Source organism: Sphaeramia orbicularis, chromosome 14, assembly GCF_902148855.1.
Source record: "Sphaeramia orbicularis chromosome 14, fSphaOr1.1, whole genome shotgun sequence".
NCBI lineage: Eukaryota > Metazoa > Chordata > Actinopteri > Kurtiformes > Apogonidae > Sphaeramia > Sphaeramia orbicularis.
In genome coordinates this window covers 25,704,257-25,721,399 of record NC_043970.1, presented here as the reverse complement: position 1 = coordinate 25,721,399, position 17,143 = coordinate 25,704,257, and the positions used below count along the sequence as shown (strand labels likewise).

The window sequence follows — 17,143 nt, the reverse complement described above, 5'->3', positions numbered from 1 at the left end:
AATCAAAATAAGCCTCCTTTCCCTCGCCCAACCTGCCATTGTGTGTCTTCCTCCTTCTGTCACTTGCACAGTGTGAGGTAAATAGCCGACAGCCCTGTAATCCACAGCAGTGGAAGTCCATAATCCACACTGATCAAAGGTTGAGATTAACAAAGATGTGGGAGGGGCAAACTGCAGATAGGAGGATGGTGAGGGAAGGGTGAGCTCAGACGTGGCAGCGTTGATAAACTAGGCCAGGATTGGTGCACACAAATAGCCAGCCAATCACAGAGGAGGCAGAGAAAATAACAAGGCAAAAGGGAGAGCTGGTGAAAGAGGGAAGAGCTATGAAAAAGCGAGGGAGAAGGTGAAATCACAGCAGCACTGAGGAGAGCCCTAACAAGGAGGAGAGGAAGGATGACTAGAGGAGAGAGCGCTGATCAGTGAGGTCTCCAGGGAGAGAAAAAAGAGAAGAGAGGAAGGAGATGAGGAGGAGAGGGGGGATGAGCAGGCAGCACACAGAACAAGCATCAGCTCAGGCGGCCATGCTCTGAGCCCTGGAGCAGACACTGCACAGGCCCAGCATCAGGCCTACCTCAGCCCTCTGTCCCAGTCCAACACATTCAGACAGGGACCAAAGAAGATCCACATCCACAGCTGCACGTCAGAACCATGAGGACGGCCAGGAAGGGCAGCGTGGAGATGCCTGCATTTGTGCGGCAGCTGGTGAAAGAGACAGAAAAGAGGGTCAGCTCTTTCTTCAAGGGGGGGCGTGGAGGAGGAGCAGCGGAGGGGGAGCATCCAGCTGAGGGGGAGAAAGAGGAGGTCATCCCCAGCCCCTACCTGGACCGGCCAGTCCTGGACAAGCTCACAGAGGAGGGCTGCACCCGCTGGGGCCTCACCTATGCCCTGGGCAGCATGCAGGGCTGGAGGGCCAACATGGAGGACTTTCACAACTGTGTGCCACAGTTGGGTGGAGAGCTGGCAGACTGGAGCTTTTTTGCAGTGTTTGATGGCCATGCAGGCAGCACAGTGGCACAGCACTGCTCTCAACACCTTCTGGGTCACATACTGGCCACAGGTAATATTTATATAACCACATGTGCATGGATGCATTGAACAGAACATACACAAGATGTAAACAAATATGACTGGCTTTGCTTTGTTATGTAAATAAATCACTTCCGCTATGTTTAAGTTAATCTGGTCCTTTTGTCGCATGACGAACAGGCTTTTTTTTACAGTGTTATGCATCAGAAAAGCAGAAGTATATTCCTTATGATTCGATTGTCGCCTGATTAAACATTATTTAATTTTTTTTATGTAACTGGCACAATGCATGGTACACATTGTACAAGATAAACCTATAAACCTCCAAAAATGTTATTTTCACCTTCAACCTGCTATAATCAGCTATGATAAAGCAAATGTTTACACAAAATAATCAAATAAAACCACAGGTCTAGGGAGCTCACCATCAGTAATCCAAACAAGTTTACAATAAAAATAAATAAATAAATGCACCAGTGCTGAACATATTTGGTCTCTCTGAGCTCAGCGACAGTAGCAAATGTAAATCCTCAACCAGTTTGTCAAATTACATTTAAAATGGTTAAAAGTTCTGTCTGATATTGACATTTCCACATCTTGGTTTCCTTAACTGAAAAGCATTGTTACTGATGTTTCTGATTCTGTGTGGTGCTTTGTTTGTGGATGCCTAAATTCAGACACACCTCTATGTGCATACAGGTGGAATTAGACCAGAGGACGACCCTGAGAAGGTGAAAGGAGCCATCATAGAGGGCTTCCTCCAGACAGACAAGCATCTGCACACTGTGGCACGTCGAGAAGGGTGGGAGAGGGGAGGCACCACAGTGGTGGCCACCCTCATCTCTCCATATTACATCTACTTTGCCAACTGTGGTGACTCGAGGGCGATGCTGTGCAGATCTGGCCAGGTTTGTTTCTCCACTGATGACCATAAACCTTACAGCCCTCTGGAGAAAGAACGCATCGAGAGCGCAGGCGGCTCCGTGTCCCTCCAAAGGATCAATGGCTCCTTGGCAGTGTCCCGCGCCCTGGGAGACTTCAGCTACAAAGGGGCAGAGAATCGAAGCCCCAGCCAACAGATGGTCTCACCAGAGCCCGAGGTCTGCGTCATAGAGCGCTCACCAGCCGATGAGTTCCTGGTGCTGGCCTGTGATGGGGTTTGGGACACCATCACCAATGAGGAGCTGTGCGCCTTCATCCACAATCGTCTACAAGTCTGCACTGACCTGAGGGACGTCTGCACCCAAGTCATTGACCTGTGTCTCTACAAGGTCAGAACCTGCCTTTTCACATGGCTGCACAATAATCCATCACCTAGTGAATTTGTTAACAGCAAATAATTTAAGTGATTACACAAAGTACAATCTCAGTTAAAGAGTGACTTACATCATTTTTAATGGCCTGTGGATTTTATGTAACAACATAATCCTTTAAATGGTGGCTGAGTTGAGTCATTCAGCATTTAGAACAGGGACAGGTTTTTGCATCACTCATAATTTCACATATGTATAGAACTGTGTGTAACAGCTTTGCTTAGAAAAGAGCTTTCCATGCATTTATTTATAGTAAGTTGGTGATTAAACTAAACACTTAGCTGAATATCGCTGTATTATCTACAAAATGGTTTTAGGTCATTATCTAAATATGTCTGTGATGGATGGCACTGTGAGAGAAACTGCAGTTGTAGTCATTTAAAGAGGCGAAACCTGTTCAAAGCAAGGATCTGGTTCTTGACTTTGGATGTGGAGCGTTAAGGACATTGTAAATGAGGTAGGTGAGGTAACACATTTGTGTCCATCCTGAAGGCAAAGTCAGACTCAGCCATCACCCTCAGTCTCATTTATATACCGGGGCTGCTCTTCAGTTCTCACTGCAACAGTCTGACAAACCACCTTAAAATAGACAGTGGAGGTGTCAGAGCAGGTTAGATGGGATTATTGTCAGTTCATATGGGGCCTCATTTCTCCCACTTTGACTGGGAGACATGAAGACTGACATTCCAAAGATGTGAAGGATCATTTCAGATACGTATTTACTACAATGAACCACTCATAAAAATTAAAGCTGTGAGTGCGATTTAAATACAACACTATAAATAGACCTACATTGTGTTATACTAATGCATAGGTTGCTTACATTACTCAATATCCGCCTTGTTTGTTGATGTTTGTGTTTTCTTCTTCGGCGTATAATTTCAGTCAGAGCTAAGGAAGATATCAAGATGACCGGAGGCCACATATGTGCAAGCTCACAGTCATGTTACACACCGTTTGGTCCGTCATGTCCATCATGTCAGGGTTATGTAATAGAGCTTCAGCCTGGATACCCACAATGACCTCAAAATGTCACAGCTTTCTTCCACACCCCATTTACATTTATCTGCTCCACTGCGTCTCTGTAACATCTCTGTTCTGCTCAGTCCTTGAGGTGAAAATCATCTTTTTTTTACCCTCCAAAACAGCTCCCTTTTCTCTTGTTGACATCAGTAAGGTCAATCGTTATTATTGTCATCTGCTGACGGTGCTTCACTTCTCTTCGCTTCACTCCTCAGGGCAGTTTGGACAACATCAGCATCATCTTGCTGTGCTTCCCCGGAGCCCCCCAGCTGTCAGCTGAGGCATTACACCAGGAGGCTGAGCTCGAGGACCTGCTGGAGTCCAAAGTAGCAGGTGTGTGGCACTGTGAGCACTGGCAAAACACTGAGCAAAATATGTTGTTTTTGTCCTAGCACTCAAATCCTGATGGATTCTCTTTTTCCCCTGAGGATAATGGTGTTCAGAGAATACATACAGAGCTGAAAGTACTCTGGATTTGTCCTGGTTAATGGAATCAGAAGGCCTTGTAGGGACTGCAGACCTTTAACAATTGAAAATCCCTCAAAATATCTCTTCTTTTACACATTTAGATAAAGTGTTGTGGGCTATTATTTCCGTTTACAGCCCATAAATAAACAAAATAGACCAAGACGGATTTCTTCCTGCTAAGAGGTGTCATCTTTATTGCAAAACCCTGACAGTCTTCCTCTGTCCTGTAGATCTCTGCTGACATCCAAAGACACAGCATTAAGCCACATGCCTGCAGGGCTGACATGTCCCTTTATTTTGATGGACATGGGTACTCCAGTTTATTTTCAATCCCTCATACACCATCCTACTGCCATAAATACGCACTAGCAGTCACAGCTGAAAATAGTTCCCCAAAATGCACTGTTTGCTACTGTTCAAGGCACTAAATCTAAGTACAATACAGAGTTGTTTTTAATAAATGATTGAGGTTTGTGGTAACTTTTTTTTTTCCAAATGTGTTTCATATGTATTAATTGGTGATAAGTCTTTTTAACATGCTTTTGAGAATTAATAAGATTATGTAACTGTTATAATCGTGTAATGTTCATTGTTAGATTGAAAGTATATAACAGACATTTACAAACATTGATAAGAAATAAGAAAGAAAATAAGAAAATAAAACTGTATATTGTTAATATTTTTGTGACAGTGTCCCTCTCATACCATTGTTAAATCTTTACAAAGGTCATTTTTTTAGTTGTCTTTTTGGTCCCAGTTGGGGAATTAGAGGTGTGCGTTTGACCTGTCCCAGAGTGCATTAGGAGCTGCCACTTAGTGGAGCCTAGGGACCTACTCCAGATCTAAACCCTGGTCAAGGGCACTAGCAGCAGATTAAAGCATACTTTAGTACACATTTATTATTCATTTACTATGCACTTATTTATACATTTGACTATACTTTGTTTTGAGCTTCTGATAAAGTAATAACTATTTATTCAATTATTGCACTTATCTGGTCCTTACCTTAACCCACAGAGACCCAAACACTCACTGATGGCCAAAATCATTTACTGATATAAAAAGTTAAACAACTATTGATCCACTAATCCTACCAATATTTGTAAATAATTGGTGTCAAATGTGGTTCGTCATCTTTTCATGGTCATCAGATATGACCCATTTGGACGTTCAGCGGCTGCATGGTGAACATGGAAACACTGTCATCTTCTACAACATTTATTCACCAGTAAAACCCATGGAGTTGATAAATGACAGTGGATGGACAAACTTGTTTTTATGTTCAGTTATTGATAGATTTCACTGGAAAAAGTCTTTTTTTTCCTCCATTTTCTCTGTTTTTGATATAATAACCTTAATTTTAATTTTAGCTTTTATGGACACCAATCAACATCAGTGAATTAAATGTAGAAAAATACCTGATTTTCACTTAAGAATGCAAAATAAGGATTATATTATTGGAATAAATGGTGATAAATCACTGAAGAAAAGTCATAAATAGAGGAAAAAATTTGGGAACTGCCACAAAAGTAGCACCGGGTCTTTATGAGTTAAATGAATCTGAAGTGATTTTAACCCAACAAATGTTTGCGATGCTATTATGATCAATTTTATGAAACCTATAAACCTTTTATTAATATACTTAGATTGTATATAAAGAGCTACTGAGCTTCGTTTAAGTGCTTATAAGTGTCTTAGTATGAGTAAGATGTTTGTGAGACTATCATTAAACCTTATAGATTCCATTATAATGTTGAATATCTAGGAACCCATCAAAAGAGTGTTTTTAATGACAATGTTATATACTTTGTCTTCAGTTAAGTAACACAAATCAAATGTGTTACCAGAATTTTTAATGAAAAAATTTGATTGTGATTAGTATTAACTAAGTGGCATGAGACTTAAACAAGTGGAGACATTTTTAGAGAAAAGGTCCAGTTTCATCTGTTTTGGTCTATAACTACATAGACCAGCAGCTTTATTCAGAAGCTACTGTGCATATAAACACTGTAAATGTGTTTGTGTGTGTGTGCTTTTATTTTTGACAGAGATTTATGATGAGCTGTGTGCCAGGGGAGAGGAACCCGACCTGCTCTCTGTCCTCACAGTCCTTGCGTCCACTGTCATCCCCGGTTTACCACCAGGGGGAGGCATACAGAGCAAGTAAGAAATCCAACTGTATGAGCATGAACATGTGTATGCTGCTTCAAAACTCCATGTTTAAAGTGGTTTTTGTACTTCTTATGTGTATTACAGAAGGAACTGCATTATTTCTGCTTACTATCAACAAAGAGAAACACACAAGCCAACAGTACCAAATGTAAGTCCACATCTGCTCCTGTCGCTATAATTCCAGCTGTATATTCCTTATACTGAACTTCATCAGGGACAGAGGCTCCAGCTATAAACTATAAATGAGTGGTTCTATATGTTTTCATTTCATTGCCATATAACAATATTAATACACATGTTATAAGAGCCTTATTATATGTTAATGATCAATTTCAAGTTAAAGCAGGGGGTCACACTCAGTTTTAGTTCAGAGGCCACATACAGCCCAATATGATCTTAAGTAAAATGAGTTATCATTTAGAGCAGGGGTGTCAAACTCATTTTCTTCCGGGGGCCACATTCAGTTTAATTTAATCTGCAGTGGGCCAGACCGCTAAAATAATAGCATGATAGCCAATAAATAATTACAACTCCAAACTGTTTTAGTGCAAAAAAAATAACATTCAATAATGCCAATATTTACATTTACAAACTATCCAAACAAAAAAGGACGCGAATAACCTGAAAAAAATGAAATTTGTTAAGAAATATAAGTGCAATTTTATTATCAATATTCTGCCTCGACTTATCATTTCTACATATGCATTACAGATCAGATCTACAAAGTCACAAAACATTTAATAACAGGCAGAAAATTGTTAAAATTGCACTTAATTTTCTTTAGACATTTCAGGTTGTTCATATTTGTTCAGGTTATTCACATTTTATTGTTAAAGAATAGTTTGTAAATGTAAACATTTTTATAATTTAATGATTTTTTGCACTAAATCAAAGAGAAAAAATTGGTGTTGTCATTATTTATAGGTTATTATGATATTATTTTTGAGTTTGATGCCCTAACTTGCACTTTGCAGATTCATCCCACGGGCCGGATTGGAACCTTTGGTGGGCTGGTTTTGGCCCCCAGGCCACATGTTTGACACCTGTGTTTTAGAGTAATTTATATATAATATTAACTCCAAACTTTTCTCTGTTTCAAATTTAAAAAAGGTTCATTACATTATGAAAATGTTAACATCTACAAACTATCCTTTAAAAAAAATTTGAATAACATGAACATCCACGAACAACCTGTGCAACTGTAACAATATCATGTCTCAGCTATAATTTACACATGTATTACAATTTACAGGTAGCAGTGGATCTACAAAAGCACAAAACACTTAGTAACTTAGTAGCAGGCATAATATGGGTAAAATTCCACTTACTCCTTTTGAGACATTTCAGATTATTGATATTTGTTCAGGTTATTCAGATTTTTTTGTGATAGGGTAGTTTGTAAATATAAACATTTTCATGTAATTGTCATTTTTTACGCTAAAACAAAGAGGAAAATTTGGAGGTTTCAGTATTTCTAGGTTATTTTGATAGTATTTTGGCACCCTACAAGAGCCATAGGTTTAACCCCCCAGAGTTAAAGCATTACTTACTCATTTTTAAAATAAACCTATTTGTTTGTGACTTTCATCCTTATAATGAACATGCTGTCTTGAGGTCAACGGCCAGTGAATACATTGTGAGAGGGAGACTTAGATATTATTGTTCTGTTACTTAATGGTTCAATATCTAAGTTTGATGAGGTTACGTGAAGTTTGTGATGGAATCTGTTATTGCTTGTTGACATTACATGAATCCATTTATAAACTACACATTCATGAACTAAAGTCACATTGTTGTCGCAGCAGACAAACAGAAGAGACGCAATGGAGATATAAAGATGTTCACTGAAAAAACAAAAAGATGGAGAAACAAACCCTTAGAGTAAAACAGAATCCAACACAAACTTCCTACACTGTAAAAAATGGCACAACGTTAAATTAACACCTTGCCAATAAGCAAAAGCGTATTTACTTAATACTATAAAGTTGAATGAAGTGTAATTAAATCATTTAGAAATGAAATTTTAGCCAATTCTAGTAGAGGAAAACAGCATATATAATACTGAATAGAATTGAATATAACAGTATAGAAATGGGTATAATTTGTTTGTTAAATGATGCTTAAAGTCACTGGTTTCAAACATTTTCATTTGTAATCTTTCACAAGTTAATATTAAGTTTAATGATCAAAAGTTATTGCTGTTGGAACTATCTCTATCTCATGGTTTTCATTAACTGCATGTATTTATAATACACTATGCCATTTTTGTAAAGAGTGAAAGATGTCACAGAACAGAAATAAATAAATCGTCACAAAAAATGACATTTAATATTACTGAATAGATTTCAACTCTGTAAAAAAAAAAAATGTTAAAATGTAAAAAGTTTCATGCAAATCTAAATGAACTTTTTTGTGAAATATTCTAACTTGTTTCATGTAAAATTAATTTTGTATATCAGATATTTAGGCTGCATTATTCACCTTTTTTTTTTTTTTTTTTTTACAATACTATACATTTTAATTAATATTTTAATATTTTATTCTATACTTTAAATCTACTCAAATCTTAGTGTGTGTTGCTTTTTTGTATAATTTTTAAAGCAACCAGTCAACATCATGTTTACAGAAGCACAAGAGCAAACACGAATCTTACATATTGAACCTTTAAAAGTGATGGTATAGTATATTACAGTTTATTACATGACAGTGGGACAGTGCACTAATGCTATTGTCCTTTGTTACGTGTCCGTCCAGGGACTGGGAGGCTCCTGAGATGTCCAGCAGATCCATAAAGAGACTGTAATTAATGTCAGTGTTTAAACTGTTTTCTTCATTTGACAAAAAGGGATATGATGAACAGACGGGGTGTTTGTTTACGTCATGCCAGCAAAGAGCATCTTGTCAAAACAAATACAATGCAAAAATAAATACAATAAAGCTTGATACACTTTATATTTGTACAAGGACATTTTGTAAAACATACTCAGAGACACTGACCTAGAAACAAACCTCTGCCTCACATTCACTGAACAGAAAATACAGACGAAAATATGGCCTGGAAACTGAACATTAGGTTATTAGGGCAACTGGATGATAAAGGTATGAGAGTAAAGTTAGAATATTTTAAGAAAAAATACGTGTTATTTTATTTTATTTTATTTTATTTTAAGAAAAAGGCTTACTTGTGGAAGAGTTGTCAAAATTACCAGCTGAACCATACACAGAAGTTACTGTTTGTATTTAATGACATGAGCCTTTACTGTTTTGTTATATTTTTGACAAGATTCCTTAATTTCTCTTAAGAAATATCAGATAATACTCTCAAGTGTATTCCTCGAAAATTGTTGCGTTTATTGTAAAACATGACTTTATTCTCATGATAGAATGGTTTATTTCTTAAAATATTCTAACTTTATTTTGATCTGATTATGTTTATCCTCAGTTTGGCCCTAATAATCCTTCGTAAAATATAAACCTACTGTGAAACTGTACAATTTAATGCGGTAAAATAAGAAATAGTAGTATATGTGGGGGTTGTAGTTCAAAGTTTTATGTTTTATGAATAGAAATTAGAAAATAGACATTTTAAGTCTGTTGATCGACCTTCGCTGGTCTCAAGCTAGCATGGATCTAATAAATCCATTTGTTTTTACATGAAATATGAACAGTGTTATCTCTTTGAGCCGAGGGGAATGTACAATTTTATATTTATGGTCAATTGAGATAAGATAAATAAATATTTACTATTGCGTTCATTAAATATCAACACATACACTGACAGAATTGCACAATATAAGTAAAAATACATTTCACAAATTGAAATGTTTGTACTACATTTTGTTGAACATGTACAATAAGAAAAGTCTATTCAACTTATTTAATAGAAATGAAATGATTATTTACGTAATATGCTGAAGTTGGATTTTTTTTTTTTTTTTTTTTTTTTTTACCAAAACATGAATTGATTTGGGAAAATTCATCTGTAAAATTTCAACAACTGGTGGATTAAACTAAACTAGATCAATTCTAAACTCCTACATGCACAGTTCATTCTTTTTTATCATATATTTCTCATTCATTAGTACAGTGTATGTGAAATGTATTTTTTCTATAGGAGATGGTTGATACTGTATGTACTGTGCTGCCTTATTATTATCTTTTATAAGAAAAAACAAACAGCATCAACATGTCTGATTCAGAGCAGGTCCATTATCATACTGTATTGCTGTATTAGTTTGCTGAGTAATTTTCTGTGTAAAGACATTGTAAGTTAAGAGTTATGATTGTTTTTAACCTAAATAAAGAATATTTGACTGACTGGTTGTGGTAATGTTTCATACTTTTTTCCACTTTTGAAATCATAAACAGTAAAAGCAGTTTCCAAACTTACAAAGTAGACTTTTTTATTTTCTATTCTAAGATCTGAAACGAGAGCTTTTTTTTTTTTTTTTTCCTAACACTCATTATCCAAAGCACTGATGCAAATCTGTCTCATAGATAATACAGGATGGATTAAAAAGGATTTTCTTGCATAGGAAAGGATCTCCTTCAGAAGCCAAGGAGAGTCTGAACATTGCTTTTTAGTCTGAGATAGTGATCCTGTGACTATTTGTACGGCACTCAGTGACATGAGGACGTCCTTCACATGCCCCGTTTGATTAGATGCGCTCTATTTAAAGTCGTAGATCTCAGCTCTTTCATGATTATATGAATGTCAATGATGTGCATTGATGGAACAAGATGGCCCACTCTTTAGCAATCAACAAATTAAAATGTCCATTTGTATGCCCTGCAGTGTGTTTGAGAAGCTCAGTTTAATTACAAATCACAGTCAGTTTGTAATCTAATCGGTACTGTGTTCATATCTGTACGTTCACTATTACCGACCACATCCTTACATTTGACCATATCGTCAGGGAACTGAGGGGACACTCGCAGCACTTAAATCTCTTAAATCAGCCGTTCTCTCTAAGTGGTCCTTCACGTTTCCTCTATCTGATTGCTTTAGCATGAGCCAATCACTTCAGGACATCAGACTTCTCTTCACAGAGATGTTGAATCCTTCAAACCGTCTCTCGATTCTGCTCACAGGAACAAAATGTGGAAAATTATCTGATGTCCAGAATCCACGGTGGAGGCTCACTGTCATGCATAGACTAAACTGCTCACAGACATTGAGCAGATGCAAATACAAGCAGATTGATTGTGTTCTTAGAGTTTTGATCTTTGACTTTTCTTAAAATAACCCAAGATTAATGCTTCATTATACAGAACCCCAGGTGCTGCACACAAGACGAGTTCAGAAATATGGGATAAATATGATGCCAAGACATTAAACTGTAGCACAAGCCTGAAAAGGTTCAAACTGATTTAAAAACGAATCTTTTGCAATATTTTTGAAAGGCTGTATTCGGTTTTTCTCCAGCACATTTTAAAAGTTTCATATTTGTCAGTCTTCCCCTATTAGCTTGTTTTCCAAATTTAAATCCTCGCTTATGTTGGTTAAAAAGTTTGGAGATGTTGAGATGTAACTTTTGAAAGGGCATCTTTACTTTGAAACTTCTGTAGAGGCACGTTTGCATTAATATAGCAGACAGTTTCAGCACTGAACTTACAAAACCTACTTTTCAGAGTTTTGCCCACACAGTTATGAGTTTGTCAGTCATATAGTCATGTGGTTATTGTCTTCAGCATCTTACAATGTCTTTCCCCTTCCAAGGTTATCGTTAACGAAAACTAACAAAATGACGAAAACTAGAATTGAAAAAACATTTTCGTTAACTGAAATGAATAAAAACTATGATTAAAAGAAAAAATGATAACTAACTGAAACTGTATTGTGAGCTTACAAAACTAACTAAAACAGAAAAATTATGGATAAAATTCCCTTTGTTTTCGTTTTTGTCAATGTCAGATTGATATAAAATAGATTTATTTCACTTGAGCAATTTTAGCTAGCAGCACCATACGGTACTTCACCATTTGTCACTTGTGGTCACTTGTGGTTTACAGTCGTCTTCTGGTCCCCACTCTACCTGGAAACATGGAGACTAAAGTTGGGAGAAAACAGCAGAGTCCTGTCTGGGATTTATTTGAATTCGATGGTGAAGAAGAGAAAAGATATAAAGAAACTAAAACTAAACTAAAACTAAGCATTTAGAAAATAACGAAATTAATAAAAACTAGCAAACCTGCTCTAAAAACAAATTAAAACTAACTGAATTAGAGAAAAAAAAAGTCAAAACTAAATAAAACTAAACTATAATGAAAAATCCAAAACTATTATAACCTTGTCCAAATTAATAAACACACATGACCAGTTTTCAGATGACCATTTACAAACCTTTCCAACTAATACATTACAGAAACTCAGTGCTGTAAAACAGTGCTACTTTTGTGAAGAAGTAAATAAAAAACAAAGACAACAAAATCACCCTCTGAGATGTCAATCTTTCAAAACCTTTTCTAGTGTTAGATTTTCTGTTTTGAATTGTAGCACTATATTTATCCCATACAATGTCACCATTTTCCCTTTGTAATCAGTGAGCCTGTTCACTGCTACCTATCCACACTGGTTTCCTGTAAGCGGTTGTTCATGATGGCCAAGGCTCCCACCCCCCCAGAGAATCCATTTTGGTGTCCATAGCTCGGCCGTGGGCCCTGGTGAGCTGTTTCACTCAGCTGCTTCTGAAGCAGTGCCAGAGACACCTTATTGGACACCATGAACTCATTGACAGAGATCATTTCTCCTGACAGACGCCGGCCCACATGTATCCCATCAGCCCCTGCAGCTCCATCTGTCTCACTGTCACACACTGTCTCCACCGAGCCGTCTTTATAGCGTTGTCTTCCTGCAGGACAGTGAGAGGAAATGGGCTGCACAGTGTTGCATTTAAAGCGTTTTTGGCTCAGGTGTGCAGGGGGACGAATGCGGTTGTGTTTTTTCTTATGGAGGCAGGGGCAACAGAGCCACCAGCAGCCCCCCGTAGAACAGGAACAGGCCTGATGAGACCCAGGGCAGACCAGCTTACCCAGGATCCAGTTTAGAGTTTGCTTAATTATAATAGAAATGACATTGAAAAGTGAATAGATACAACACACTCCCATGAGAATGAAAAGGCAGTTCCCGAGTCGGTAGGCCGCCTGAGACTCATACTGCTGTCGCTGACTGCTCACAAAGTCCCCGAAACCAATGGTACTGAAAGCAACAAAGCAGAAGTAAAGGGAGTCCACATAACTCCAGTTCTCCATGGAGCTGTACAGAGTGGAGGCACTGCACGCAATCACAACTGACGCCACTCCAAGAATCAGCATCACATAATAGACCGACGGTTTCCAACCTTCGAGGCTGTCGTCCTCATCGGGGGGCTCCTCCCTGCTCGACATGACCCCTACTCCAGCACACCTCAGCCGGCGCTCATGACACCAGCGCATGATGTAGGCCAACATCGTAATGATCCGCTCCAGGAAGAGGTTAAAGAAGAGGATGGTGGCAGCACAGCCAATCAGACCGTAGAAGATTAAGAAGATTTTTCCAGCGATGGTTGCTGGCGTGGTCATGCCGAAACCTAGAGAGGAGGAGAAAAGCAAACGTTAAGTGAAAAGCTTCATGGTGTGTCTTTGAAGAATAGGAGTTGAGAGAGGGACTTATTTTAGATTCAAGAGCAGACACAGAAGTGAGAGAACTTCACTTAGAGGTGTGGAAATTTCTCCATTTTGAAGACGTGTTGCAACACTGCACTTGAATATTCACACCATTCTTAGAAACACTCTACAGGATTTATGCTGTTAGATGAAAGTTTGACCATCTGTCCTATTACATATAAGCCTCTCATGGATTAATTATGAGAACCTTAGTCAATATTTTTTTCTTGAGTGTTTTTGTTCCTCTTGGAGCATGAAAAAACACAATGCAACTGATTTTTTTTTTTTTTTTTAATGAACTTATTTTTCGTAGAGTTACAAAAATGTCCACTCAGCTGGACACCATGCATTTAAGTTTTGAAGCAAAAAAACATTTATTTAAAAATCATCATCAGAAAACGATGTACTGTGTGAAAACTATGAAATAAAAACATTTTTAATGCCATTGATTGCTAAATTGCTACTGTTTCCTCAAATTTAATCATACTCTAATATTAGTTATTACTCATTTCATGGAGATAATATCTTTCTGAGACCCAGGAAATTGACAGTTTTAGCTTTTTTTTACATTTAAAAATTGCCTTGATTGGAAACTGCATAATGCAACAGTTTTTTCAGATACATTTTTAAAATTATTTTTATTGATTGATTGTTTTTTTAATGGAATATCTTTTGCAATGCACAGCATTTTTAAAGTAACACTGTCAAACTTTTGTCCCTTACAGAGGACAAAATGCATTGCTGGGTCTCAGGAGTTTATGGAAAAAAAAAATAAAAAAAATTGTTTGTTAATTACAGTCTAATAACAATTAGCAATTGATTTACACTAAAACATGTTAGTGCCGATCAGGTTTATCAAGAACAGCAAAGTTACAGTAATTGCATGAATTGCAGTGTTTTGGATGATGCATAAGAGTCCGCTGTGTTGGCAGATATGGAACTAAAACAACAAAACCCATGAATAAACAATAGAACAGCCGTAGAATAGCTGTCCACTGGAGTGACCACTATGCATGAAAGGGTTAATATACAATATTTCAGAAACAGTTGGACAGAAAGTCTTAAAATTTGGCGCAAATGTTCACTTGAGGCGGGGGTCAAAGGTCAAGGTTGCTGTGACCAAACAAAGACAACTACATGAAAAGATTTTAATACAAGGACAGTGAACACATCTGATTGAACAGTAACATTCTTCTGTCCCAGTGTGTATAGTCTGTTGTATTCTAATGCACGCTGTAAATCACTGATGTCAAACAAACGGCCCATGGGCTAAAACCAGTCCACCAAAGGGTTCAATCTGGTCCAGGGGAATGAATTTGTGAAATCTGAAGATATAAACAGTCGAGGGTGTGTAAATCATTTAAGTTCAGGGGCCACATACCCACCAATCTGATCTCAAGCGGTACTACCATATAACATAATAACCTATAAATAGTGTCAACTCTTAATTTTCCCTTTTTGTTTTAGTGTGAAAAAGGGAAATTACATCAGTCAATCAAATTTTATTTCTATAGCGACAAAACAAAATAACAAAAGTTATCTCATGACACTTTACATAAAGAGCTGTTCGAGATTCTTAAGCCAATTTACAGACACCCGACAGAATCCTCCAGGAGCAAACACTTGTTGAAAAAGTTTGTATTTACAAACTATCCTTTCACAAAAAATGTGAATAACCTGAACAGCTATGAACAAACTGAAATGTCTTAAGAGAAGTAAGAATAATTTTAACAATATTATACAAGTTACTAAATGTTTTTACCGTTATAGATCCACTGTGATCTGTAAGCTGTAATGCATATTTGTACATGATAAACTGAGCCATAATATTGTTAAAATGGCACTTTTTTTTTCTTGAGGAATTTCAGGTTGTTCAGGTTATTCATATTTTTTGTAGGATAGTTTATAGATGAAAACATTTTATAATGTAATTTTACTTTTTTTCAGAGAGAAAAGTTTGGAGTCGTCATTATTTATAAGCTACTATGTATGTATGTATGTATAAGCTATATGTATTGGGCTGTATGTGACCCCTGCTTTAAATAAAAAGCATGTATGACTTCTTTTTTCATTAAAGCAATAATATGGAAAACTGAGGAAATGAAGTATCCCCTAGGTCAAATCAGGGTTAAAGACTCACCTGTTCGCTGCTGCCTTTGACTAAAAGGCTTTGTACTTTTTAAATTTTATATTCTCTTTCGAAACTCTGCACTGCAACTCTTACTTTATTATGTGTGTGTTTTTACATTTTTGGATTTTATGTGTAGTTTTCTTACTTGCTGTTTTTTAATCACCTTTTACATGTTTCTTTTATAATGTTTTAAATGTGTTTCTTTTTCCCTGTCGTTCTATTTCAATGTCCTGTGTGAAGCACCTTGAATTGCCTTGTTGCTGAAATGTGCTATACAAATAAACTTGCCTTGCCTTGCCTAAAAACATCTTTTTTTTTTTTTAAGTGATAGGTGACATTGTGGACAGAAAAACAACAACAACACATAAACAAAGGGAAAATCAAACAAATAAATCAAACAAACTAAAACAAGTGATAAAAGTTATAAAGTTGTGAGGCCTACCAATAGTGGAGACCACTGTGCCCACAAAGTAGAAAGCTCCTGAAAAGTCCCAGCGGGGTCTCAGTGTGTCCACTCGGATCCCAGCTCCGTTGGCCTCTTCATACTGGCGCAGCAGCGTGTGCAGGGCGCCCAGGTTGACCCTGTACCTCTGGGTGAAGTTGTTCAGCTGCTGTTTCCACAGTCGACGGGCACGCAGCTCAAAGGGGTGCTCCAGGGCTGAGAAGATGGCCGCCCCACACAGCAAATACAGCAGGATGAGGGCGGCCAGCAGGCAGAAGCGGGCGTTATCCTCGTTCATGGGCGCCCTGGGGCAGCAGCAGCCACCAGCAGCCCTCCTCTGAGCCATGAGCACAGCAGCAGCAGCACAAACACACCACTGCAACAACATGCACCACTGCTGCCACCGTCACACACCTACTGCCTGGGTTTTAACATCACCCCCCACATATACACAACACTGACTATATGACACATTGGGTTAGGGAACAGCGTAGATTTGGTCCCAAAGGGTTCTCTTAGAAGAGGTTTGGGGCAAAACTTGACCTCCACAAAGAGAAAAAATCTGTAAGAAAAAACACAGACACATTTGTCACAGTATTCTATTAGTTTATTCTGTATGCACTTAGAGGTTTTATGTTTTTATAGAATTTTTGCTGCCTTTCTTTTGTTTCAATCAAAGATGTAATAAATGTACCGAAACAATCTAAAGTATTGACGTCGTTGATAAGTGTTTGACTTTTACACAGTAAGATTGTTCTAATGTAAAGCACACACAGATTTTTCAGGTGATATTTATAAAACTCCTCTTCTATTAAAGATATTATTTTACTTTATTCATGTTTTTAAGAGATTTTTTTCTAGTCTAATGTGCATGCATTAAATATAATAGCATACAGTAAAACAATTTTAAGTATGTCTCTG

The 17,143-nt window shown here is 37.4% G+C and overlaps 2 protein-coding genes across 2 annotated transcripts; one reads left to right on the top strand and one right to left on the bottom strand.

The window, feature by feature from the left end:
* Positions 1–265: 265 nt before the first annotated feature.
* Positions 266–10,323, top strand: ppm1nb (protein phosphatase, Mg2+/Mn2+ dependent, 1Nb (putative)). The gene is made up of 6 exons (XM_030153274.1): positions 266–1,060; positions 1,729–2,300; positions 3,581–3,698; positions 5,882–5,996; positions 6,090–6,153; positions 8,760–10,323. The coding sequence occupies exons 1-6, from the start codon at positions 652–654 to the stop codon at positions 8,775–8,777; spliced, it is 1,296 nt and encodes a 431-aa protein (XP_030009134.1). The 5' UTR covers positions 266–651; the 3' UTR covers positions 8,778–10,323.
* A 2,240-nt stretch (positions 10,324–12,563) lies between these two features.
* On the bottom strand, positions 12,564–16,759 carry kcnk12l (potassium channel, subfamily K, member 12 like). The gene is made up of 2 exons (XM_030154681.1): positions 16,223–16,759; positions 12,564–13,573 (listed from the first exon to the last, which is right to left on the bottom strand). Exons 1-2 carry the CDS (start codon positions 16,608–16,610, stop codon positions 12,564–12,566), a joined length of 1,398 nt encoding a protein of 465 aa, XP_030010541.1. The 5' UTR covers positions 16,611–16,759.
* Between the last annotated feature and the right edge of the window lie 384 nt (positions 16,760–17,143).